Source organism: Drosophila tropicalis, unplaced genomic scaffold (assembly GCF_018151085.1).
Source record: "Drosophila tropicalis isolate 14030-0801.00 unplaced genomic scaffold, ASM1815108v1 contig_593, whole genome shotgun sequence".
NCBI lineage: Eukaryota > Metazoa > Arthropoda > Insecta > Diptera > Drosophilidae > Drosophila > Drosophila tropicalis.
This window is the reverse complement of record NW_027173070.1, coordinates 17,785,125-17,812,749: the sequence shown is the minus strand read 5'-3', so window position 1 is coordinate 17,812,749 and position 27,625 is coordinate 17,785,125. Positions and strand designations below refer to the sequence as shown.

The following is a 27,625-nucleotide window of genomic DNA, read 5'->3' as shown; positions in this document are numbered from 1 at the left end:
TTTATTTTGCAGATGAATAAAGCGTTTGAAACGAAAAATTTCGAAAATAAAAATAAAAGTTTTTTGTTTTTGTTTTTTTTTTTTTGTTTTTTCGAATGTACCATGCGCATGCGTGTGATGTTAGGACAGAAATATAATGGTTTTTTAGTTAAAAAGATTTTTGCATTAGTTTAATTAATAAGTTAATACTACAAATATATATATGTATAGTACAAATAATAATTCATATCTTTACTAGTTTATATACTTAGATAGACAGAGAGAGAGAGAGATAGCGAGATGAATTTTGATTTCAAACAAATTTTAAAGAATTTTTTTCGTTTTGTTAGTAGAGAAACAGAAGAAAAGTGGATAAAGAAGAAGTTTTTGTTTTTTGCCAATTGACCAAATTTTCGAAAACAAATTATTTAAATAAAATGAATAAAAATGAGATAAATTCTTTGCCAAATTCTAAGCACAAACGTGGTTTGACTTGACTTTTTTTGTTGCTTTTGGTGCTTAAAACTACGTTTGTGCCTTTTTTTTGCTTTTGTGGCCGTATCTTAATGGAGTGGGGAAGATGGGTATAGGACTTTTTCTTAATGTGCAATGGTTTTTTTTAATTTTTGTCAAGTGTTGTTCACCTAAAGGACTTCCGCGTGGGGCGCCGTAATCCCTGGATGGTGAACGATCGACAGTTGGCAATTCCTGCAGTCGCCGCACACGACCCGGACTGCGGACACCAGAGCTATTCACTGGATTATAATCGTCGCGTGACATAATCCGCGGCTGATCCGCGGCATGCACACAACACCGTTTGCTATCCTTGGTCCTTGGATATTGCTAGACGTTGGGGGTGAGTGTCCTCTTTGTGTATTTGTTATTTCTATATCGTTTCTTCTGCTTAAATGCAACGTTTGATTATGATCTTGTCTGGTTAACTTGAATCCTTTTTATTTTGTTAGGTTTTGCTTTCACTTTGATATGCAGAGTTAAGGTTTGTTATTTATTCATTTGGGGGAACATTAAATTCTTTATTGTTGTTGTTATCCTTGTGTGTTGCTTGTTGTTGCATCTGCAAGTGTAAGAGAGAATGAAGAGAAAGAGAACGAAGAAAAAAACATAAAGGATGTAAAAACCAACTTACATACATAATATAAAAGCCATAATAATAGTCGTAGTATAGCATGTACATACATATTATGATTATCAACATTATTACTCATCATATTCTATTCAATGTATATATACTACGCATACGCCCCGTATTCATTCTACTGAAAGCCAAGGTTTTTGCCGTCCTTCCTTTCCTCTTCTCGCACTTTTTCCCTCTCTATCTGTCTCTCTGACTAAGCTTGGCCGGGCTTTTTGCATTTAAATTGGCTTAAGCAAAAAACAGGGCAAGAAAAAAACTTGCATATCCTTAACCTTTTTACCCAAATCTCAGCCAGGAAATTGCTCTCCCACTCGCGCACTCAAAAGCTGTAAGCGCATAAACAAACAGCATAAAGTAAATCATAAAATAAAACGAAAAACCTAGGCAAAATGAGGAAAACCCACACAAATACATACTCACATTCGGAGGATTGCATTATGACAGTTGTAGGAACAGCAGCAGCAGCAGGTAGCTGGGATCTGTGTCTATGCAAATGCCTTCCTATTTAGTTGCCAACAAATCGCATGCAAATTGCCACTCAAGTCAGACACTCAAACACAAACGCAAAAAAAAAAAAAAAAAGAAAGGAGTCAACTAGGATAAAATGACATACATAGAAATGCATAATACATATACATACATTTTGTGGCTTATGCCGGCAAAAGTTGTTAGATATTTCCCTCATTTCTGCTTTTGTTTTTTGCTTTTGGCCTAACTAAATTGTTCACTATTATGTAGTAGCCTGCTGTTTTTTTTTTTTTGTTTGAATAAAAAGTCAAATGAATATCCTTAGTATGCCGCAAGACCAGACAAATATTTACTTCTCACTGCTTTTTGTCCTTTTTAGTCCTTGTCCCTTTAACACTTTCCTCTCCCTGGGGTGTCGGCAAGACACTGCCATCAAGATGAGGTCAGGATATCTATATATATCTACTCTGTGCTCGAACTATATCAGGGCAATGGATTCGATTACATTGCGGCATGCCATTAGGGAGAATGGGAACGAATGGCATAGAGGCAAAATGCACTTTGCTTCAACAAACAACCAAACACACTATAAAAATTGCATACTTTTAGGATGGATGGGAGACCGGAAGAGCCAAAGAGCTAGATGACGATGACGAAATCGCACACAATTCGCTCTATATGTGTGTGTGTGTAGTGTCTGCTGTGCTTGCGGCAATACTTTTGGGGCAGTCTTATCAGAGTGAGAATTGTGAGTTATCTGTACAGGCCCAACACCAACCAATCTAACCCACCCACTATACCCTTCCTGCAGCCCGCCCCAAAACAAACATGTTGAATTTGTAACCAAAGAGGTAAAGTAAGAGCAGCGCAGTCAGAGAAAGAGAGAGAGAGAGAGAGCAAATGTGGGTTCGAGAGTGATTTAGTAAGAGATTTAGTGAGAGTTTATTCTGTGGTTAGGAGGCTATGGAAATACACCACACAGAGCAGCATATTGAGTCTCTGGTTGAGCTCTGCGCAAATGCCAAGCTTAAACTCTTCCCTTGGCATAACTTGCCCCACCACCCCACCTCTCTTGGTGCCCATCTATAGCGTCATCAGCGTAAAACATTATTTTTGCCGATTTTTTTTTTCTTCTTGTTAGCATTGGCGGCGTTGTATCTGCTTTTGTTTTCTGTTATATTTTCTTCTTTACGCCTTATGCGAGCATGTTAAATAAGGTTAAAATTTGAAATCAATAAAAAATTATTCAAGAAAACTAAAATTAGAAAGTAAAGAAAGAAATCCTCCTAGCCCTATTCCAACTCTAGATTCAAATATTATTGGCACGCAAAGTTGAGCAAGTAAATGGAAGGCCGGCCAGAAACGAGATATGTACATGAGATTGAGGAGTAGCTGGAGTAAGAGGAAAGGAAGTCGAAGGCATAAAAGTAGGTGGCAAATTGACAAATCATGCGAGCATTTCAATATCATTACTACCAACCACCCATCCAATCGTATAGATGGGTGTTTAGCCTTGCTGTATATATGTATGTATGTATAATTACAAGTTCGTTTCTCATTTGGCTTTTCAATATTTTCATTTCTTTCTTTTTTGATTGGCATACAAATAAATTGAAAAAGAAAACAAGAAATTCAATTTCCTATTCTATCTAGGGCGGCGATATCTCAGTTAACTAACTAATTTACACACACACACACACACACACTAAACTCTAGACTAGTTTATGAAGCAAAGGGAACTATGTTTAAAAGGCGAAATGAAATCACATGAAAATTATAGTAGATATACTTGGAAATGAAAGCATAAAAGACAGAGAGAGAGAGTTAGAGAGAGAAAAAAATTAAAACTTTGGTCGCTTGACTATTATTAATGATATGTATGGAATGAAAGGTTATACAATAATAATACAGATCACATTATATATATATATATAGGATACAAGACATATGCAGAAATCAATAGAGAGTGTCAAGAGTTTATAGTGTTGTGTGTGTGTGGGTCTGTGGGTGTGGATTTTAAAGTTAAAGTTCAAAATAAATATAAATAGTTATAATAGTTAAGTTTATGCTTACCCGCTTTGCTTAGACGATGAATTTTGAATGATTTTGTTTTTGAAAGTTGAATGAAAAAAAAATTGTATATCCAACTGAAAGTTGCTGAAGTTGGTGGCTGCTTCCACTCACTACTATAACTACTACTATTACTTCACACACACAAACACACTTAACACTGTGTATATATATATACACACACACACAGTCAGTCAGTCAGTTTTGGGGATCACAGTGTGGCTTATGGCTATTAGTGTGTGTGTGAGCATAATTTGTTGCTTGTGTTGTTGCTGCAGTTGTTATCAGGCGACGGCGTTGTTGGCTCAATGTGCATTTCCGGTTTCCGGTTTTAGGCCAACGAAAAAAAAAACACAAATAACACAACGGATAAACGACAACAAACACAGAAGTATCAATGTGTGTGTGTGTCTACCTCCTGTTGCTATTATGATTATACGGAGGAGAGCTTCTTGTTTTCGCTTTATTGCACTTTACTTGTAGTTAGACTTGTTAACATTTAGCTAGTTAGTTGAATTTAGTTTAGTTGTTAGCTGCTGTAAGTAAGTTGCTTGCTTTACGGTTTAGTTAGTTAGTTGGTTAGTTAATTTGTTTTGCTTCTCTTTCTTTCTTTCTTTCTTTTGTTGTAGTTGTTGTTGTTGTTGTTGCTGGTTGTAATTTTAAATGGGTTTGGGCTGTAAATGAATAAAATTAGTTGGTTTACCCGTCAAGTTAATCGCTTATTAAGTATGTACATATATTGTGTGAAAAACTTTTGTTAAATTAATTAAAGCATAAGCATGAGTTATTGTTGTTGTTGTTGTTGATTTTGTTGTATTGTTGTTGCTTGAGTGGTTCGTGCCCAACGAGAATTTTGCTACCGAAAAGCCACTGACACACATTCTAGGCACACACATATATACACACACACTCACGCACTCCGAGTGAAGTCATTGGAGTTGAAGAGGTATATTTTCTTTCTCTCTCTCTCTATCTCTCTCTCTTTCTCTTTTTGTTGGTTGTTGTTTCACGGAGTTTCAGAGTTCTGAACAGAGTAGCTACGCACGAGAAGTACCGTTGGCTGCTGTTGGTTGTTGCCTCGACATATTGAGCCGATGTAACAAACGATGGAAACGAACCGCTAACGAAGCTAACGATACAAGCAGCAAAAGGAGGAGCAAGAGAAGGCGGTAAATGATGAGCAGGCGAGAGGCAACTGTGCCGGAGGTGGCAGTGGCAACATTATGTTGGCTCTCTTACCCACTCTCTCATACACATCATACACACCCGCACACACACACACACACACACACATTTGCCATCAGTGTTGCCTATACCTTCCTTCCTCTTTTCTCTTTCATAGGTTCTGTTATAAATACAGCTTAATGTCTCTCTGTATGCGTGTGTGTGCCTGCGTACGTATGTGTCTATGTGACTATGTGTGTGTGTAGATATCTTTGCTTGGCTTATATGTAGGTTGAAGCAATTTATAATAATTTTTTCACCAATCGATATGCCCCACTGAATGTTGTTGGGCCCTCGACTCCTTCGACAACTCTCTCCCTCTCTGCTTCTCTGTCTTTCTCTTTTACTTTATGACTACATACACACACACACACACACACATATACTCAGAGGACCCATTTGGGCTTTAATTGATAGTATTCCTAGCATATATATAACGTATAAGTTCTACTCAATCACACAATTATTTTATTTAGATTACTTCACAAAACGAAAGGCACTTTTTGCACACATTTCTTTTCTTTTTTTATTGGATAGGCGCGATTTTTGCAAGGATTTTTTGCTTTCATTTTTTCATTTGGGTTTTTTTTTTGCAGGAAATCACTTTTCTGTATCCAGGGGAGCAGCCGCCTCTAGCGCAATTTTGCTGCTTCACACGCACACACACACACACACTCACAGTCACACTCACAGACACAGACACTGAAACTCACACTTACAATCAACACACTCTCCAACTTCCAGCATACATATTGAATTTTTCTTTCATTTCTTTTCATTTTTCCACACGATTTTTCTCATTTTGATTAAAACTTTTTGTTGAAACTTATTGAAATTGCCTTTTTTTTCAATAGATAAATGTATACTAGATGACTGAGTGCGTAAGTGTATGTGTGAATTGGTGTTTGTGTGTGTGTGTGTGTGTGTATGAGTGTGTGTGGGTATATATGAGTAAATTCTTTTGTGTGTGTATGTGTAAGATTCTAACCCAAAAAATTTTTGTTGTGCGGCAGCTGGTGGGGGAAGGCCCGTGTGTTATATATCCGGCAAATGCCGTTGTCCAACTAACTACCCTCAAAGAACTGAGCGCCGCTTGTTGGTAACAGTTGCTGTTATAGTCCCGTTATTCCGTTTAGTGTGGTGAATAACATGGCACGGAACTCTAGGCGAAATAGTAAAAAAGAGAAAGCAGTGAGACAGAGTATAGAGAGCGAGTGTGTATTACACACACACTCTCTCTCTCTCTCTCTATCAGTTAAGAAGAGAGCTAACGATTTCAATCAATGAATTTTGTGTAGAGCGCATGGCGCGTGTCATTTCTGTAGTGGCATGCGGCTTCAAAATTCCACTATATTGCCGAAAAAGCAAACAACAGAAAAAACATAAATGCACAATTTCTTACGTTTGGTTGATTTACCCTTATGGGTCCTACCCAATTTCTTGGAAAGTAAGTTGGCAGTTCTTGGCGCCAAGCAAATTTGAAGTTTTCAATGCCCGTATAAGTATGCTATGTTTCTCCGCCATATTCAACTATTATTATTTAGAATTTTTGCGGATTATTAGCGACAATTTCTTTACAAATTAAAGTTTTAAAATAGAAATCAATAGAACAATTTTCTGGTTTTATTCAGATTCGTTATATAGATGTTTCACTGTTCTTAAATTAAATGGTATTTAGAATATTTTATATATATTTGGTTTCAAATTTTGTTTTTTTGTTTTATTGTGAATGTTTAGTCATCAAGCTGGTCGACCATGCAATGCCCATCGTTGTCTTTTAGTCTCGATATCCTCTCTTCCTGTTAGACAAATTCCAGCGAAAAGAGCGAATAGTAATACAAAGTTCATTGTCACAAATTAAACAAGAGTAAACAAAATATTTTTTTCTTATATAGGAAACAACTTGGAACCCTAACAAGTAAAACAAATTAACAAAATTATCTTAACAACTGTGACTAAATTATCTTAACAACTGTGACTTAAATCCTAACTAGGGCTTAATTATCTGACTCCCGTCCCTTCCATTGATATTTTAAACTAATTATTTTTCTAACGATGTCACTTATCCAACACAATATAATGAAAAGTGTTTCTTCTAGGCTTTACATACTTCTGATGGATCGATATATCCTTGCCTGTAAAACTTTATTATATTTCTTACTTGATTATACTCACTAGAGGTCTGCATGAATGCATTCACTTCTTATATCATAGTACTGTACAGTAGTTAAGTGTTCTCAAAAATACTGTACTCATTCACTTATACCCATTATAAACTGTACAGAAAAAGGTGTACACGTTTTTAGAATGAATGATTCATTTGCTTTTTTAAATGTATTCATACAAATGTCTATTACTCACTAAATACTTACACACTGTAAATAGCACACAAGTAACATTAAACAATTAGGTACTTGTATATATTTTTTATCAGTCTTTAAGATCTGATTATTAGTTTTTATTTACATTTTCATTTATTGTTTACAAAACTTTTGAATAGCCCACTTTTTAGTTATTTAATGTTAGCAAATGCATTTGCCACTAGATATTTTAATCCACCAGATCTTTCAAAGAAGGTTGGCCCAAAGAATAAACAAATGGAGCCGCTTGGCTTACACTGAGGCAAACTCCAACAAATAGAGCAAAAAGCAATCCGAAGTTCATCTTGATAAATTACAGAACGAATTTCAGAACTTCACTTTATATAGAATATCATTTCCATCTCTGATAAGTGAAACCAATTAGCGTAAAATAAGCTAAACAACTTTAATAAACCGGTAACTAATAATAGATTTACATATTTTGTTCTTTGTATATTTCCGATATTGAAGTTGTTTGTTTATACATTTTAAGCATGAAATATCAAAACTTCTTTTGTATTTGTGTTTTCCAAATTTAAGATGCAAATTTTTAAGAGCACTTTGTAAGTTGTAGGTTTACATTAACAATATTAAACCAGTATATAAGAAGAAACAATTCAAAAACCATTTAATTATATTAAACCGCATTTATTTGCATTTTCAATGGCATTTTTTTATTTACATGTTTACTCAACTTCGTACGCACTAGGCTTGGTAGGACGAGCTTGGCTTAATCCTAGGAACAGACCTGCAAATACGGCAAAGACTACTACGAAATTCATCTTGTTAGATTTATAAACAGCACTTGAAATTGAGCTTTATATAGAGAAATTTATGACTATTACTAATTGGCAAAACTAATTAGCGTAAAATATTTTAATTGGTTTGTTTATCTAAAAGAAAAGATTGCGGAAATTACTTTACACTTTGGAACATGCATTTCTTTGTGTTAGTAAGCTCTCTATATGACCAAGTCTTGATTGATTACCGAATAACCAGTCTGCTTCTGTGTTGGTCTATGCTAGATGCTTCTGCATAATCCCGTTGAAAGTTGTAAATTAAGACCAAAAATAAATATACATTTTTATTTTGAATGCAATCGAAGTCAACATTTTTTTATTATTCATCAAATTTTTGCAAAGTGGGCCCCACCACCCATCCAGGAGCAGCTTGGCTAAGACCCAAGCAAAGTGTAGCGAATAGAGCAACAACTATCAAAAAGTTCATCTTGTAATAATTGGTTAAAGAATTTTACATTTCACTCATTATATAGGACGACATTTCCCTTGCTCCTAAGTGTAACCAATTAACTGTAATTATTGTAGCCAACCTTATCGAATCGAGTGAAAATAAATATAACAATTTTTTCTCCGTTTACTAGACCACCTAGTAAATTCGCTTATACGAATATTTTGCGTGTTTCTAGTCCGATTGTAATCAAATTTGGTAGATCGTTAGAATAATGATAAGACTGACGAAGTGTGGCATAAGGTAATCAGTTTTTTCTAAACTATGGCGGCGTAAGTGGGCGTGGCAATTGATTTAAAGATTTATAATCTACTTGCACACTAAAGAAGTCGACATTCCAAATTAGGTGACTCCAACTCCAAAACTCGAAGTTTTCGAGAAAACCCAGTGGTTTTTGTATTTGTGTTTTCCAAATTTAAAATGCAAATTTTATAAGAGCAATTTGTAAGTTTACAGGATTACATTAACAATATTATAACAGTATATAACAAAAAAACAATTCAAAAACCATTTAATTATATTAAACCGCAGCAGCACTTGAAATTCAGCTTTATATATAGAAATTTATGACTATTACTATTTGGTAAAACTAATTAGCGTAAAATATTTTAATTGGTTTTTTTTTGTCTAAAAGAAAAGATTGCGGAAATTACTTTACTTTTTGGAACATGCATTTGTTTGTGTTAGTAAACTCTCTATATGACCAAGTCTTGATTGATTACCGAACAAGTATCAGCATACTTGTTATATTTACCTACTACACGAGTCAACATAACAAATTTGGATACTCTTACAGTCTCCGAGATCTAGGTGTTCATACAGACGGACAGACATAGTTAGATCGGCTCGGTTATTGATCCTGGTCAGGAATATACACTTTATGGGTCGGAAAAGCTTCTTTCTGCCTGTAAAACACATTTTGGCCACCTTAGTATTCACCCTATGGGTGTAAGGTGTAAAAATACAAAACACTTTATGGATAATAAATGATTTTTAAATAAAATAAGAGCCACCCTAATATACATAGATAACGTAAAGCACATATAAAGCTTTCAACGAAGGAACCAAGGGTAAAAGCTTAAAAGGAACAAAAAAAAAACCTTTTCATATCAAAAAGTCTAAATACCCCACAAAAACCAAAAAGTATATTAAAATCGTAAATATTGTTTAAGAATAAACATCGTGTTCATCTGAAGCGGCTTCACCAAAGCAGATGCACTAAAGAAAAACATAATATTGTACTTTTGTCATAAACAACTAATCTAGCATATGACTAGAATTACAATCAGTCTCACACATTGTACTTGTACACTTGTAATTTTAAACTAACCCAAAAGATTACAACGGCAGGAGGTCATGTGGCCGAAGCCATGCCCAAGATAATAATAATTTTCAACCCCCAATAACGTGGGATTTGAGTCTCATTAGAATAAAATATTTTAAGAAAAATTGCTATCTCCTAGAGCCTAAGATTCCCTATATAAACTCCATACTTTTGTTAATAAAATCAGTTCATATTTTGAATTCAACGAATGATGATTGGGTTATTCTTCTTCTCCCGGAATCCCTATTCAAATATTTAGTTCTAAAATTTCATTACTGAGCTCTGTATGAACCGGGGAAGAAGCTCGAGTGAAGTGTCACTTGTTTAATTCTGGCAATTACCGTGTTTTTAAGCGTAAAGACAAAAAAATCAGGTTTCGAATATATTTTCAATTATTTTCAAAATAAAATCTCAAAAATGAGTCTTAAACAAAGACTCCTTAAAACAAAGACTCCTTAAATGAACTAAAGGCAGATCTTGTCCATTAAGAATAAAAGAAAATACCCGTAAGAAAGATCATCCAAACATCAATAATCAAAGATGAATCAATTTAGATGTGAGAAGTAAAATTAAGAAATTTAAATGCAAATTAGAATCCGTATCGTTAAATGTATTTGAAATTTAAGAGGAATTATGTTATTTAATTTTAAGCTGTTTTTTGTTTTTGTAGAACGTTAATCTTTAATTAATATGCAAATATATTTTATAACAAAAATCTTATAAAAATAAATTTATAAATTGTTCCAACAAGTAAGACAAACAAAACAAAAGTAAAAAAGGTTCATCCCTTCATGGACTTCAAGTTGGCTTTACTTGTTAGACTTCTGGTCTGACAATATCACATTTTAAGATTTGTAAATGGCAAGCATCTGGTTATATATCTATGTGATCCATGATCAATCACTCAACATAATCTCCAGATTCTTTTGTTTCTTCCACACACGATATTCAATGAGGCCGTAGCTGGAAAGAGAAGCAAGGGGTTGAGCTAATCTTAATGACATTGCTTAGACATCTAGTGAAAAACTTACCCAACACACCCAACCAGCATGACACACATTAAGATTACCTAGAAGTAAATATTGAAATAATCATTTATTAAACAAAATTAAATAAGTAAATAATATAAATTGAAATATTACCAGCTTTGAAGAAGTACAAAGCTGCGCACTGATGACATATCCAATCACGGAACCAGAACTTTCCCACAGCCTAAAGTTTGAATAGGCGGCTATCAAATGGTTGGGGAACAGGATACCATAAAAAGCTTTAAATGGAAAAGGATTTTTAGAGGAAATTAAAGGGTTTGTTTCAGAAGCGTTATCAGTCTTACCGTTGACCACAACCAGCCAAATGCCATCACAAATGCCCCAAATGGCGGCAAATGTACAATAGCTTAGATAATCACCCTCACGTGCCTCCCATGTGTACATGTAGCTAAGCAGGCATAGATTCAAAATGGCACAAATTGCCGCCAATGAGACACGGCCGATGCGCTCCACCAAGGCGCCGGCAATTCCCGCAGCAACCGCATTGGCAATGCCAAAACAAATCATGGCAAAACCAATTTTCGATATGCCCCAACCACAGGCCACAAATGACCGTGTGAAATCCACCGCTAGGAAGGCCTCCTCTAATCCAATGAACATTGTAATTGGCAGCATAAGTATTTGGCGTCGTTTCCGTAGAAGATTAATGGTAACGGTGAGCAGTTTCAGGCCAGACATACCATCGCCAGTTTCTCCACTCTTGACGCCATATCTGCGGATGAGTCGGAAAGGAAGTTATTACTTAAGGGGGCTGAACTGAACTTAATAATACCTTTTTTTTGGGCCTAAAAGAGTCAACAATCACCCTAATATTATCATAAATCTAAACTGAAAAGATTTTTTGACTCAATGATGTTTCAAGATTACAGAGATTACCTCGTTCATGTGTTCTATATATCCGATATTATTGAAATTTAAAAATAAAATATTTTTCATTTAAAACTAATTCATTAGTGAGTTTCTTGAAGATGCTTTAACTCCTTCAACATTTTTTCATATAGCAATATATGATATACATAGTGTTCCGATGTAAGCGATTTTTAAACTTTATTGCAGACAGTTTCCAGCTTAAATTTTTATCCCAATAGCTTTCAAATTGACAGAGCAAAGTTGACTTGCGGCGAGGGACTTGCCTATATTGACTTGGATTCTTATGCTGATCAAGAATATACATAATTTAACCGTCCGCAAAAATAATTTGCTTTAAGCCGCCTTCCCTTTTCATGTTGAGTTATATATACATATGTAAATCTGATTAATCGGAACGAACATTGACAGAAACTCGACACGGCATAGGTCATTAGAAGGCATCTGGTAATCTGGTAATATTTCATTAGTAGTTGTTATACCTTATACCTCTTATACCTTCTCTACCTTCTCAAAAAGAATAAATTTTTGTAATTTTCGATTTAAAGTGATCTTTTAAAAACTTACCGCTTTAATGAGTTAACGCCAAAAATCATAAGAACAACGGCTCCGGCCATGCACACTAGAAAAATGGAATTGAGCAATTGGATTTGCTCTGGAGCTGGTGGCACCAAATTGGGATTAACTTCGGCACTAATGCCCGGGCAGAAGCGAGCGCCACATAATTCACCCACTCTGCTGTTGGTTTCGATGACCGCCTCGAGGTCTTCATAGTCATTGGTTAGACTGCCATTGGCAATGGATTCTGTGGATGGAGGTCCACTCAATGTTAGAACCGAGGAGGATATTAAATTGCCCCAAACTTGGGCCATTTGATAGAAGATGAAGAAGAGGCCAAAAAATTTCACAGTGTTGACATCTTTGCGTGATTTGTTGCCACGAACTTGGGTCAGCGCCTCGGCTACAGTGGATAAATATGTGCATTTCGAGCACCATAATGGACCACCCCCAAATCCGATCATTAGGGCGGCCGGAACCAAAGTCTCGAATCGTGGATAAAACTGAGCAGCAATGAATGGCATGTAGGCAAAGAAAGCCAAAATCATGGTCAAACGGCAGCCGAACCAACTGTTGAATATACGAACAAAAATTAATGATTGACATGGAGAAAGAGGAGGACGCGGCAGGAGAAACTAAATCAAGTAGAAGCTGAGAAGCGAGGGTCATTTATTTTAGGTCACCAAGGACGACCATAAATCTAAATAAATCGAGTTAACTGATTAAAGTTGGCTAAGCCAGCATTCTATTTCTTTATTCTCATCTCCAATCTATTTCTTTTTTGAACAATTTTTTGTTGTCTAGCCTTGCGCGTGCTTCGAATAAGTCAACCGGCCTTTTTGCTATAAATTAACGATTTGTTTAAATGTCAGAGCAAAAACAAAAATGTTCTCCCTCAGTTGGCCTTCTGTTACGTGGTTTTTTCCATTTTTTTTGGGGGCTCTTTCCAGTTGACATTTTCACAGCTAAATGCGTTTTGGCCCCCTACTTGCCGACGCACAGGAGCCCAGCTAACTGACATTAGACCAGTGCTGACTTTGATTCCGCAGTACGTCACTGCATAGTGGACTAAAACTTTTCTAACTCGAATAAATAAAGAAATTTTTCATCAACATTTGTAGAAAATTGAATATTTATCTAATTATTATGGGAAAAGAGCTATTTCTTTCCCTTTCGGGCTGATCTCTTCCAAACACTCCTCACAGAGAAAACGTCTAGTGGCAGATACAAAGAGAGATGGAAAGAGATGGGAAGAGATGAGAGAGACAGAGAGAGAGAAGGGGAAAGAAATTCTATCTTCCATTGGTGCTGGGACTTAGCTAATGAATGGGAGACTGTTCCTCTGAGAAAACTATTGTTGCATTATCTTCCACTTTTCGGTATTGTCAAGGTGAAGCTAGTGCCTTCTTAGAGATACATTGTCCCATTCGGTTGGAAGATGACTTAGGTACTTAGATAGTTACTATAATTTCGTTTTAATTGCTTCACAAATAAAGGAAATTTCCATTGAAGTAACAATAGCTATAATTGTATAATCTCTACTCATTCTAATCGGCTAAACTAAAGGGAAATCTTTTAATGTTGATGTTGCACAAATAATATTTAATTGTTTTGTTGGTCTTCAAATTATTAGTGAATGAATACTGGGCTAAGGCCGGCTTCAGCTTACTTAACCTTATAAGATTTTAAATTAGAGACAGCACAAAAAATGGAGCAAATTGTGACTGTATTAAAAGAGCCGGAAATTCTATCAGCATACTTTTCCTTTTAAATCCAGAGTTTAAATGGCTTGCAGTACGGCATATTCCATATCTTCAACTCTAAATCTAGTTGTAAATTTGAACTACATGAAACAAAAGCTTCATATTCTAACAGTCTTAGCACTGAACCAAACTTAAATACTTCTTCTTTTGACCCTTTCAAAGGGAAAGATCCAATTGTATGACAACACTTATTTTCATTTGTATCTCATATGTATTATTGGTTAAGAATTTATCTACAAAGGAAATGTTAAAATATATACGTAGAATCATAAGAATCTTCGCTTGATCTTCAATGTTCTGTAAGACAATTGAGACATATTTTAGGAGCAAAATGTGTGACTGTTCTTGTGTCAAATAGATAATATATGCTCTAATACATGTGACTCAACTATTAAATCTTTAAATAACTTTTATACATTAACTTTCATTTAACTTTCTAACCCTTATAACATGTATTTACTGATTTTTAATGTTTGTCTACCATTTATGTACTAAAAGTCCTCATTAATTGATGACTCACTAAAAAAAAATATACATTCGCACTGTATAGATTATCACAGAACTGACTCCAATCTAGCGGTAGATGATTTTTTAGTAATTTTTGGCATATTTGCTCCACTGTTCTTTGTCACATCTGCATAAAAAAGCCATAAAAAATGCCACACAATTACGAGAAGGGAAAAAAGTTAAAAGCAACAAGAAAAATACCAAACAGATGCAAAAAGGAAGCTTTATGGTTAAAGCCACAAGTATTCAAATGTGAATCCCTCATGAGTAGGTGGAATGTAAGACACAAGCGAATGGAAGTGCCAGAAATTGGCAATTATTTCGGCTTAAATCAAACTCCATCCTGCCCTTTCTGTTCCCGCTTTTGTGGTTTGGGGGCTGATTTACATACTAATTACTGAATTTACAGAGAGGTTTTTTTAATATTATTTTTATGTCTTATTTGTTTTTTTTTGTTTGTTATTCTACTCACCTGATGACCGTCATGGGCAGGAATATATTCGATAAGATCAATGAGCCATAGATAACTGCCAATGTAATTGAGCCCAATGCCTTGTCCGAGTTGACCGAACTTTGTAGATTGGCAGTGCCATGGAAGGCGGTAAAATGCACCATGAATGCCAGACCAATTACAACAACATTTTTTGTTATTATAAAACTTTCCCGCGGTTCATATTGACGCTGATTGATTTTGTTGTCGCCGTTGCCAATTCCATTCCCATTTTCATTGATGTTGCCATTGCCATTGACTTGAATGTGCCCAGAGTTGTTTTCCAAAGCGAGTTCCTCCTGATTGGGATCGTTGGTGACCATTGTGAAAGTTGTTGTTTATGTTGTCGTTGTTGTTGTGGTCCACGTTTGGGCTTTTAGGAGCAGGGAACCAAAAACTGCAATCAAATGGGGGAAATGAAATGAAGGGCTTTAATTTGTTAATGGAAGAGAAAAAAATAAAGGGTACATCAAGAGGAGGCAATGCAATTACAACAAAAAATAAAACTGTTAAATATATAGAGAGGCTTAATTATGAGATTTTTTAAATACCCTTACCAATATCAGGTTATCCTCTTTACGCTCAATGAAACCTTCTATTTATTCATTGAGAAAACACTTTTAACTTTACGAATCTGTAACTTTAGCATATTTTATCAGTTTTCGAAGTGAATTTTCTAATTTAGATTAAAAAACCAAAAATCTTTTATTCTATTGTGTTAATTTAGCACTTTTAAAGAATATAAAACGTTTTTTAAATGGAATTTTTTGGGAACCTAAAGTCCTTCAATTAATTCTAATATTTTGTTTTTGGTTTTAACTTCAAAATTGTAGTATTAAAAGCTTACTATTTTACTAACTATAGCAATTGTTACGTTTTTAGGGTATATAAAGGTCAACACTAAACAAAAAATAATTTCCCGTTTTTTATTTTGGCTATTTTGCTTCGAGTGTAGCATGAAAATTGCGTTAATTAATGAAAGTTGAAAAAGTTAAGGAAGCTAGCAAGCAAAGGGTTTTGAAATTGGTAAATAACAAAAAAAAAAAAAAAAAAAAAAAAAAAAGGGTAAAGGCAATACAAGTGAAGGTATATAGGAATGTTTTTTATGAAAGTTTATAGCAAATTTAATGGTAGATGATAATAATATTTGTGCTCCAGAAAGTAGGCAATGAAATGGCAATTTGATGACCCCCCTCAAGTTGTTCGCATAATATTAAAGTTATTCGCACATAGACACTCACACACAGACACAGATACGCAGGCACAGAGACCCTAAGCCCAGCAATAAAGACGCCAAACAACATCAGACACTTTTGCTGCCTCTTCTATTGTGGCAATAACCACGCCCCCTTCCTTTGGCAAATTGAGAAAAAAGAAGGGAATCGCAGAAGTGATATGAAAGCCGCTTTAGTCTTTACCAATGCTTGAGCCTCAAGGACATTGTCGCCTGGCCTCATAATCCTTTAGGCAGCTGAACAGCACGTAGGCGGCGCCACAAAACTGACAAAATTTATGCACCCTTCCACCGGCCTTCCCCGCCCACGCACACAAACACCCACACACACACACATACACAGTCTCTCAAAGAGAGGGTGTTACTTATTTGGCTTCAGCTCTTGCGAATTGTTTGCATTTGATTTTCATGATATTTTGCACCTTTTATAAAGAGTTAAAGGTTTTGTTTTGCTTCCTCCTCTTGGCGTCATCCTTGGAAGGATCCTTCCTGTCGACTTCATTTTGATTGAATTGAAAATTGCTTCAGTTAAAGACTTTGTTTCGCTGTTGTAATTGATTTCGCCCAGAAGGCAGGTAAAAATTAATTGCCTAAAGTTGAATTTATCATTAGAGCTTGTCAAGAGTTTTCATCTTCTTCATCTTCATCTTCATTTTCATCATCTACAGAGAGGTTCGTTGTGCTGCTGATGGGCAATTAATGTCATAGCATAATCAAGCTGTAAATCAGTTTTATAGGCTTCTATTATTTGATTTCATACGCACTGTGGGTCAATTTGAGACTTGTCAAGTGCAACTAATTGACAGGAAGTGGAACTTGAACAGAGCTAATGGTAATGCTATTTATTTCCCAAAGAGAAACAGTCATATCAAGAGAATGAGAGAGAGAGAAAGTGAGCAAATGTTGGCAAGGTCAGAGAATCATCATAAAAATGGCTTACATTCCTATGGATGTGAGTGTGTATGTGTGTGTACATGAGTGTCTGTGTCTGTGTCTGGGTCTGGGTCAGTTCATTCATCTAAATGAGAATCAGGCATAATCATCAAATGGCCAAGCAAAAATGACAACCATTTCGTAGCCTTGGGCGTTTAACCATTTTGGCTCGTTAAAAAATTGTTGCTCCGCATAAAATGAATGAGTGTGTGTATGTGTGCATGGGTAGAGTGTGTGTGGACCTGATAACAAAATACATTTTCTTCTCTACGGGGGAGATTTTAATTTTATAGTGGTTTGGGTAAAAAGTTAAAAGCACAAAAAAACAAACTTTCTCTGGCATGTAAATTGAAATTGAAATAAATGTGGCTACATATCGGCTGTTGTTTACATCAGAAAACAACTCATTTTCAATGCCTCAAACAGGAACAACAGCTGCCAGCACACTAATCAATCACTAGCAACCAAAAACAGGAATAGCCATAGGAAAAAAACTTTGACACAAAGCAAATAAATATGTTGCTGGGTCTGAAACCAACTCCAAACTGCCAAATAAAGCCCCAAATAACTTGGCACTTAGTCGCACATGCTATATACATATATTTGTCTGTGTGAGTGTACGCATATGTGTTTGCCAAACATTAATGCCTGGCAATTAACTTTAGATCAATTATACACACACACACTGATGAACATATCAAAAAGTCAGCTGCCTAATTATGCACACAAATGAAAGAAAACAGTTTTGGGGGCCAAACAAATTTCGCCTGCCATTTGCCTGACCTTCGTTGGCCAAAAACCATTTCAGTTTGTGGCAAATGTTTGATGCCCACCAATTTTGACTACATTTTCCACTTACTTTGTCGAGACAATCAACTGGAAGCATAAAGATTCCTGCTCTCTCACCATGGTTCAATCTGCATTTGCAAATGCTTTTGTTGGCTGTGATTTGTTGCCCTTTGTCATAAACTAGTTTTTAATACAACCCATCAAAGACACCTGCAAAACAAAGGACCAAGAAAACTTTGAGAAAAACGAGAGAGCGGAAAACAAAACAAAACAAAACACAAAACGCCAAACATTTCAGCGAACTTTGTAACACAATTGAAAAGGAGTGAAAGCCGTAAAAGGAAAAAATCGTTGCCAAAGAGAAAGTAATGGGATAGCGGAACGAGAAGTGAGAGGAACACAAAAAATTAAACCAAACAGGAGGAGAACTTTCTTATTTTTTTCTTTCGCCGCCTTACTAAAAATGAAATACAATTTTAATGGCAGGACTGGTAGCATAAATCTTGCGAGTATGTTGCTCTGATTTCGGCGCAGTGCCTAAGGGTCGGTCGCATTTTTTTTATGAGCCAGCCTCTTGTTTTATTGCTCAACTGCGCAACTTGATTTAGCCAGCAACACAAAAAACAACAGAAAATATATATATTATTATATACAAAAGCAAGAAAAAGTGTATAAAAAAAGTATCAAGCAGAAAAGCGCAACGAAAGTAACAAAAGTGGGTACCTAGTAATATTTCATATTTCTATGCTCAACAAAATGGCGAAACAATGGGTTCACTTAGAGCAAAAGTCACTCAAAGTTGCAAGACAAAAATAGATAAATTTCACATTGCAATGGAATAAAAAGTACATAAAGTTTTGTAAACAAAAAATATCCTTTGTTCTTTAAGTTTTGTTATGGTCTATATTTAATAATTTTGAATATGTGAAATTCTACTTCTAAAGAGTTAAAAGATCATAACAGATAATGTTATTTACTTCATTTAAATTATAATCTTAGGAGTGACGTAGAATGCGGGAAGCATCGGGCACTTCTGGGTCCTTTCAAAGAGGCTTTGTTTTAAGTTTTAATATATAATATATATATGAAGACAAAAATACTCTTTTGACAAATATGTTCTATGTTATCCTCATGACATCCTTAAAATAGGCTTAGGAAAATTGTAGATAATTAAGTGAATTACTTTTAAGAAATAAAATCAATTACTTGTTATTACAAACTAATATTTTTCTTGGGGTTTGAAGTCGAAAACAAACAGAATTTCATATTTATTAGGTTTCCACTGAGCTACCGACTAGGAATAAAGAGTGGAAGCCCAGTTGTAGTATTTAGTTTAGAGATTAGGTATAATCACTAACTAGTTACACAAATATAAGAGACTTTTTTGTTATTATTTGTCAATCCAAAATCCTTTCCATTATCCCCATCTTTTTGGATTTAGAAAAAAAATTAGAAATCTCTTCTGTCTGTATCAAGTTGAAAACCCTTCTGAAAGTTAACTAAAATAAGCAAAAGAGTTAAGAAAATAACTAAACAAAAATGTATTGTCACCTGAATTATTCCACGAAAGACGTGTACTAGGATGTAAACTAGAAATGCTTTCATAAGAGATGGTCCCAAATTTAAATGAGATGTTAAATCTCTATTAAAGCAATAAGAAGAATAAAAGTAAGAAACAAAGGCCTTCTTTTGAATAGTTTTCCCCATCAAATAAAACTGATTAAAACTTATTCAGTTTATTTAATTTTTTGATAACTGTGTGAGGGTAAATTGTTAGTTAAGTGGCATATTTATAGTGTCTATTGTCTAGTATCTAGTGTTAGGTTTTCCGAAATAAAATAACAAATGTATTTTTATTTGTATAGTTTGTGATTTATTTTCGACCTAGTTGAAAGTTGAGGACTAATCCTCTTCTCTAAAGATATTAAAAAAGTTTTGTCTCCTAGTCACGATTTTTATTATCTGTTAAAGGATTCATTTTCAGTTGGCATTTGAATTTGACAAATATTTCCGTTGCAGCAAACGACTGCATTGCATGTCCTGTAGAAGAAGCCATAAGGTAACAATTCATTTGATTTCTAGGTCACATTGTCAGAACAAACTCTTGCATAAAAAACGCATGAACATCCTTTGAGGCTTACTTCCGTAGAAGGTGCAGACGATACATGCAAACGTATATTCTTTATCACAGTTTTCTCAGTTACATGGGAGAATGTCTGCAATTTTTTGTCCGTAACTCAATTTCACAGAGAAACAGAAAGCACTAAAAAGTTCAGGAGATGCCATAACTATAGACATTAAAAATTCAAAGAGAATTTCATTTAAAGATAGTTTAGTCGCAGTTATTAATCAAATGAAATTCCTTTAAGCCAATGCAGTTTAATAAATCACTAAAGGTTTCTTGGTTTACATTTTACATTTTAGCCCATTGTAATTGTAATCATATATTTACTTTTTTATGCTATTCTGTTTTATTACATATCATAATGCTGAGAACTTGCGCTACATTCAATTTAAGGGCCCACTTCAGATAGACTTTAGTCAAATTTCAGTCACTCTAAAAATCTCTATCAAGGTGCTTACAATAGCAATTGAGTTTGGTGATTGTGGTTGTGATTGAGTCAAGCATAAATTTATAATGCCATCAAAACCAATAAGGAAAAAAATGTTATTTTCTACATCATACTTGTTTGCGCGATTTTATGAGGCGATGTTGGGGTAAAAGTATGTCAATGTTTTTTTTTTCTTTCTTGGCCACACACAGAAATGTAATGCAAACGTAAACGGTTTCATTACTTTAGCGGAAGTTTCTGGCCAATAAAAATGACAATATATAGTAAGCGGAGGGCTAGGCAAAAGGAGGCTTGGCAGTCAAATCATGTCTCTCAGTCTTTCAGTTCATTGTTTAGATATTTCAATCAAATTATTTTGGCTTTAATGCTGCTGACATTGTCTGTTAAGTCAAACTGTTAAAATTTCCCTTTTGCCGTTTACAGAGAGAACTGCAAATGTTTTTGGCTAACAGTGTAAGAGAGTTTTACATTGTTGGCCAGTGAAAGTGAGTTTCTGGTTATCAAACAAACTGATAAGCCACACACTATTCTGCCGACCATGCGGGCTACTGAGCTATCAATCAATTTGATTTATGAGCCACATTTCATATGACGGTCAAATATGGAAAATGATATTTTAGCTAGATATCAAATATATGAAAAGGAATTTAGCTTTAAGTCGTCAAAGCTAACTAATAATTTGTTTGTCGAAAACTGTTTGAGAGATTTTTGTGGCACGTATGCTACATCAGACATATTAAATGCATTTACACTTGGCCCCCCACACATTCGACAGACAACATCGAAAGGCAGCTGCTGCAACAAAGTAGCCGCATTTGTGCACATGAACAAACTTCGTTGCTTTTCTCAGGGCGCCTTCAACTAATTTGCAGCATTTTACAGCTGGCAACAATGTGAGGGAGTGTGTATAAGTGAGCCATACACACACACACACACTAGCGAAATACTCACACATCCACGCGAGGAGTAGATGAGTGTGCAAGTAAGGTGAGCTCAAACGTAAAGTTGAAATGCAAACGAAATTTTAGCCAAAGACGGAAATATGTTAACTTCCACTCACACACACACACACACACTCTCAGTGTTTGTACACACATACCCACTTACCCAGTTTCCGTTTTGGTGGCATGAATTGAAAATAATATATTTGACAATAAAAATGAAATGAAAATATTATTTGCCAAAACGCTAAAAGTGAAAAAGGTAAAAAGAAAACAGCAAAAAATTTATGTTGCATACTTTTTGGGCTGCAATGAAATTTTAGCCCCGAAAAATGGCAAAAACAACTCGTTGACGATGAATACAGAGAGGGAAGGGATTGAACATTGTTTATTTTTGCTATTTCGTGTAACTGTGTAAGTGACTATGCGTGAGTGTTTGCTTTGGTGTGACTGTGTGTGTGTGTGTGAAGTGCTTGCATGTATTTGCTGAGGACTTCCGCCCTGCTGCTCTTTATGTTGCTGATTTTCTGGTGACTGTGAGGAAATTCTAGTGAAAAGGCAACGGAGAAGGGAAAAACGCAACAGCTTCCCATTGTTGGGCAGTTGATTTGCTTCTTTTTTTTTTGTGTACTGCATTCACCATTTTTAGCCGTCTTTTTATGTTCTCCCACTGCTGTTTCTGGTTACTGCATTTTATGTGACGACGCTTGTCAGTCGTTTTTCAAGAGAAACACTCTTGCAAGTGCGTGTGTGTGTGGGTGTGTGTGTGTGTGTGTGTTTGTGGCTAAGTGTGTGAGTTTAGGGTACATGTGAAGAAACCCAAGAATTGTGTAAACATAAACATTACATTAAAGCAGATGTGTTTGAAAATGCTTATTGAGGTAAGTGGCATGGAAGTACTTCAACTACTTTACTCTCCCCACCCTCATAGCCTTCGGTTCGACTAGCGAAGGGGGAACATAAAATGTAACTTGAAGATGAAATTCTTATGCTCGAGTAGCAAAAAGGACAAGTTATATATTCTCAATTCGATTGCAATATGCAAAAGCAAATCGATTGAGCATTTCAATTTGATATTCCACCCCAGCTACTTTTTACTTTCAACTTTAGCAAATGCAATTAATAACCTTTTTTTTTTTGTTATTGCCTTTCAATTTGCCCGTAGCTGCAGTAAAAAGGGGGCCCAAAGTGTGGGTGTTACAGCAATGGGGTGGAGTGTAGCACTAGTTTTGCTTCATTAAACAACAATATGGATTGAAAGTGGGGCGTCTGAGAATGCCAATGGCAGTAAGTAAGCCCCACCTCACCCGCACCCCTCAGCCATTCCTGCTCTAAATACCCCAGCTAGGCTAAAAAGGGTCCATAAACCGGTTTACAAAGCCATGGGAATCAATAGTAGAATTTATTTTTATGTTCAGCAGTAATTGGCATGCCAAAATCAAAATGGAAAAATATGCAAAAAAAAAAATGAGATATAAAAACTTTTATATAGTTATAAATGAATATCAAGATAAATCCTATGCTATCCATGGCTGATGCAATTCCACAGCAAAATTTAGTTTATTTCCTACTTGGCTTGCCAGCAATAAGCTTAAATTAAGTAAATTGCATAAAACTATGAGACAAAATGGTGTCCCAGTCATTTTTGCAAATGTAATTTATTCCACTTGAACGAGAGAGGGAACAGCAAAACAGAATGTAGAACAAATATTTACAGTGGCTTAGACAAAAAGGGGTTTACATAAGGCTTAAGAATGTCTTTAAAGCACAATTTATATTCTATTTAGACTATTGTATGCCAATTAATGTTTATTTTTCAAATTAAGCTAGTTCCACTTTGTTTAATTAAAAATAGATGTTATTACCAAGCCTTGGATGGTTGCTGGGTAAAAGGAAATCAATTAAAGATAACGTAATACCAGTAAAGGGAGTCAGTGGGGGTTTTTTTAATCACTTTGGGATCCCTTTTTATGGCTTCTAGAGTTTTCTTTTGACAAATGAAGATATGCTTAAGCAATTTGTCAGAACTCTTATTCTTGTTTATGTTATATTAAATTGAAAATTCCTTTAAAACTCTGAGAATATTTACATAAAATAAATGGGAAATATATTGACAATTTCGTTGGCTGAAGTAAGACTTACTGATTTCATCTCTTTATGCCTTCCTGTAACTTTAACCCCTTCAATAAGGCCTCTGATCATTTTTGTTACATTTGCCAGTTGTGCTGTCGCTTCCTCTCTCCATCTCTATCTTAATGTCTGTCATCGGAAATTCTATCTCATTTCTCATAACTTATTTAATATAAAGTAAATAAACATTTGGCCACATGCTGCAGCTGCAGCTGCTGCTGCTGATGCTGCTGTTGCTACTGTTGCTGCAGGCTGAAAATCTGGCATGACAAGGTTGAAAGTGGGTGGCATCAGAACCCCTTGCAGCCGCATTGTGAATTGCTTAACCTTTGGTCTGAAGCGCTGGCTTTAATGTCCCACCCCCTGTACGAAAAACGCCCACTTAACACACATACACACAAATACACGCACACCTTCACATTGTGGCCCTAGCAAACTTACCTCACATGTGCGTGTTTGTCTCGTTTTCGCGTTTCCGTTGCGCATTTTAATGAGGTTTACGTGTGGCTCATATGAACACTGCAGCCCCTCTGCACCACCTGCGCCTAGTCCGAATAAGAGTGGACAGAGTCGTGATGGTTTACTTGTTCAAGAACAGTTGAAACCAACTGGTCAAGAGTATTAAATAAGGCCAACAGTTTGTACAGATCGTAAGCACTTTAAATACATTTTTCGAATCCCATGCGAAATTTCATGAATTAATACAAGGACTGTAACTCCGATTTCCATTCATTCATTCGATTATTTTACTCTTCATCAGTGGAATTGAATACTTTTTCCATTCTCTGCTATCTGCCAACTCACTCTCTCTCTTTTTTAAAGCTCTGATCCATTATCTTATTCATCTCATTTGGTTCTTTTGAAACATTTTCAATGCAATACGCAGGAAAAAGAAACCTCCACGGACTGGCTTCAGTTGCGGTTTAATTTGTGGAAAATGTTCGACCCACCCGCCACATGTTGCACACCCACACACCACACGCAGATACACATACAGATGAGGCAGTGTCCTTTTTTGCATACAAAAAGGATAACCATGTGCGTATTTAATTAAATTAAACTTCAATTGCATTAGCCCCAGCAAAACCAGCGGCAACTTATTTTCAATCCAACAAAACTATTAAATCTAGTTGAATTTTCCATTATTTGTTTTGCCAATATTTGTGGTCAAAAAGAGGAAAAAATAAATATACAAATTCACTCTTGGAATGCAAATATTTAAGCCCTAGGAAGAATTTGATTTAAACTTGTTTTATTTTATTTTCCGTTTGGCCTTAAATATTTTTGAGTTATCGAAATCATATTTATAGGCCCACATTTTGTTTGAACTGGTTTCTCATGTTTGGGTAAATTTTTTAATTAAAGCAAATGTCGATTCTGATATGAGTTTGTATGTTATTTTTTTTCGTTTATTCCTTAATTTAACTGTTCATTTTATGGTTTTAAAATTGGTTTACCGCGGTTTCACTGCACATACCCTTTAACATAGAGTATTATAGTTTGTTTTATATTGGTTTTGGTTTCAAGTTTGTTTGAGCCTTGTGTTTAGATGTTGTTTCTTATATCTTTTAATCATATTTTTCCATAAGAATATTAACAACTTCATAGAGTCACGATATTTTTTATGTATTCACATGCCCGCCCAGTCACTTGTAGAAATTTTAAGATTCATTTAAGTGGGAAATATTTATGGAAAAGTTGGTTAGATATTCTAACATTTTTAAGGCACTTAATGCCCACATTTAATTCTTATATTTGTTAGTTAACAATGTTAACAATCAGTTAGTTAACTGATTCATCATTTTGTACATATTTGAAAGCTATTCAAACAATTTTTATAGAGCATTTGTTAATTTATTCTTGCACTTGTTTCTTCTTTTTTTTTTTAATATTCTCCTGCAGTTTGTCATTTTATACACTTCATCTTGATGTCAATTGCAAACGTTAATGCAAATATTTAAAGCATTATTTTTTTGAGAAATGTGAAAAATGTTTGCAGATTGTGTCAATATTTGTTTAATTAATATGTCGTAGTTTAATTAAATTTTCATTTGTTTTTGTTTTCATTTTTATTACTATTTGCATCTTCCGCAATTGCGAGCAATTTATGTGGAGATTGTCACTGTGGTCGTACCTGAATGAGCAGCGGACAGCGAACCGTTGACGTGCACACTTAAAACTAAACTAAAAACAAAATCAGCAAAACTTCTAAATATGAAATCAAATGAAATGGCATGGAAATGAATGCCGCCGCACTGGGAGAACGACAGCGTCAACGAGACCGAGAACGAGACCTGTCAAAGCCACAACAAGAGGCCAGAGACAGCAGCAACAGGTTTCCGATTTCGTTTACGATTTGTATGGATTTGCATTTTAGATATATGCAAATTTTATATACATACATATTTATATATACAATATATTGAAATTATATTACAAGATTCGTGACGTGGTGTGGCTAAAGGTTTATACATGACCACAGACCACAGTTGCATCGTCTTCATAATGTTCTTGTCATTAATCATACGCCGTGTGGCTCATGCTTTCAATTAATTATAAATGACATTATTAAGCCACAATTGACAGCGTTGACTTGTCGAATACAGAAACTTATGCGAAACTTGTTCAAAATTTGACATGGCGACTTTGTTGGGGGTACTCCTAATTGACCGAAACTGAACTGAAAGGGGACTACCCCCATTACAGGAAATGTAATGAGCGATAGGGCAAGCAAACAAATCAATAAACGTCGCGTCTTGCCCATAAATAAAAGTAAATACATTGAACTCTGCCAGACAAACGCAAAGATAAAAAATATAAAGTGTATTTCTCTTTCAGATGAGTTCAAACATTAACAAAACAAAAAACGTGCAAACGACAGAGCGACAATATTTGAGATAAGATAGAAAGCAAACAGAATCCAAAGACTGACAATATAAATATTTGAAAGGGGGAGAAACAGTAAGAAACCAATATGAATTTGACCAAAAAGAGAACTGGAGTATGGAAAGAGATCTCACTTTTCAATGAGTGTAATATGAGAAGCACAGTCTGTCGGTCCAGCTGTTCGTCCGTGTGTCCTTTTGTAACATACACTGTTACCTCTTAGATGAAAAGCAATTAGCATCGGATGGGAAGCCAATCTGGATCTCTCGATGTCTTTTAGTTTTTTTGTTTCAACAATCAATGATCAACAATGTTTACGCTATAATGGCACGTCTCATCGCCAATGGAAAGCAATCGAAGCGAGTTTTTGTACATCTAATCAAAAGTGAAACTTATTAAGAATTCACTGGAATGACTCTATTGAATCTATTTTAGCCCCTTCTTAGATTTGATATTTCTGATCTTGAAGGACTTTAAGAGTGGCGAGAGAGAGACCAATCGGTCCTATTGCTTCTTGTGATAGGTATCTTCTACATATTTTTGAAACTATGCTACAATCACCAAAAATTCTATGTGAACCTAATTAACGTCATGCGTCTGATAGCGGTTTCAGAGCAAACACAGAATACAACCACATAATGGTTACAAGATATAAGAATTTTGTAACCACATCACTTATGCGACATGTTGTACAAGGTCAACATATTACACTGTGATACTTGTCAGAAGAGACTCCAACTCAATTTCAAGAATGAGGATTGCATAATTAGAAAACAAAAGAACACAATATCACAATTTCAACAAGCCAAAAATTATTTGAAATTCTCGTGGCTTTAATTAATTATAGCATTAAAAAATTAAAAAATGGCTAAAAAACAAGAATGTCTTCTTTGTTTATCCAACTGTTTCTGGCTAACAAAATTAAATATGGCTAAGAATGTTAGAAACTAAAATACGATAAGTGAATGCCAAACAGGATTTTATGAAAGATGATATCAAAGAAATCATGATGATTAAATGATCACTTTCCTCAGCTAAAATTTCTCTTCAAGTCACAATCTTTAGACTAAAATTCC

The 27,625-nt window shown here is 35.1% G+C and overlaps 2 protein-coding genes across 4 annotated transcripts in view; both read right to left on the bottom strand.

Moving 5' to 3' along the window:
* The window catches only part of brp (bruchpilot), a 35,524-nt gene extending 29,538 nt beyond the window's left edge, over positions 1 to 5,986 (bottom strand). The window contains 3 exon segments of the mRNA XM_068290294.1: positions 624 to 1,054; positions 3,677 to 4,347; positions 5,886 to 5,986. Of these exon segments, the coding sequence (XP_068146395.1) occupies positions 624 to 759 (136 nt within the window). The 5' untranslated portion in view covers positions 760 to 1,054; positions 3,677 to 4,347; positions 5,886 to 5,986.
* Positions 5,987 to 10,468: 4,482 nt separating this feature from the next.
* Positions 10,469 to 25,865, bottom strand: LOC137576657 (UNC93-like protein). Of its 3 annotated transcripts, none has more exons than XM_068289895.1 (7): positions 24,105 to 24,124; positions 15,046 to 15,460; positions 12,313 to 12,873; positions 11,163 to 11,590; positions 10,972 to 11,096; positions 10,861 to 10,898; positions 10,469 to 10,792 (listed from the first exon to the last, which is right to left on the bottom strand). In XM_068289895.1, the coding sequence occupies exons 2-7, from the start codon at positions 15,384 to 15,386 to the stop codon at positions 10,726 to 10,728; spliced, it is 1,560 nt and encodes a 519-aa protein (XP_068145996.1). In that variant the 5' UTR covers positions 15,387 to 15,460; positions 24,105 to 24,124; the 3' UTR covers positions 10,469 to 10,725. The 3 variants fall into 3 exon arrangements, with proteins under 3 accessions (XP_068145996.1, XP_068145995.1, XP_068145994.1); XM_068289894.1 differs by lacking the exon at positions 24,105 to 24,124 and adding an exon at positions 15,621 to 15,775; XM_068289893.1 differs by lacking the exon at positions 24,105 to 24,124 and adding an exon at positions 25,798 to 25,865 and having other exon boundaries at positions 10,470 to 10,792.
* Between the last annotated feature and the right edge of the window lie 1,760 nt (positions 25,866 to 27,625).

What these genes read in the sequence shown, in the direction of transcription:
- LOC137576657 (XM_068289893.1), bottom strand. Translation starts at nt 15,386, where the DNA reads ATGGTCACCAACGATCCCAATCAGGAGGAACTCGCTTTGGAAAACAAC. An exon ending in TTTGTACTTCTTCAAAGCTG is followed by an intron (nt 10,899 to 10,971) that starts GTAATATTTCAA and finishes ATTTACTTCTAG; the next exon opens with GTAATCTTAATGTGTGTCAT. An exon ending in ATGCTGGTTGGGTGTGTTGG is followed by an intron (nt 10,793 to 10,860) that starts GTAAGTTTTTCA and finishes TTCTCTTTCCAG; the next exon opens with CTACGGCCTCATTGAATATC.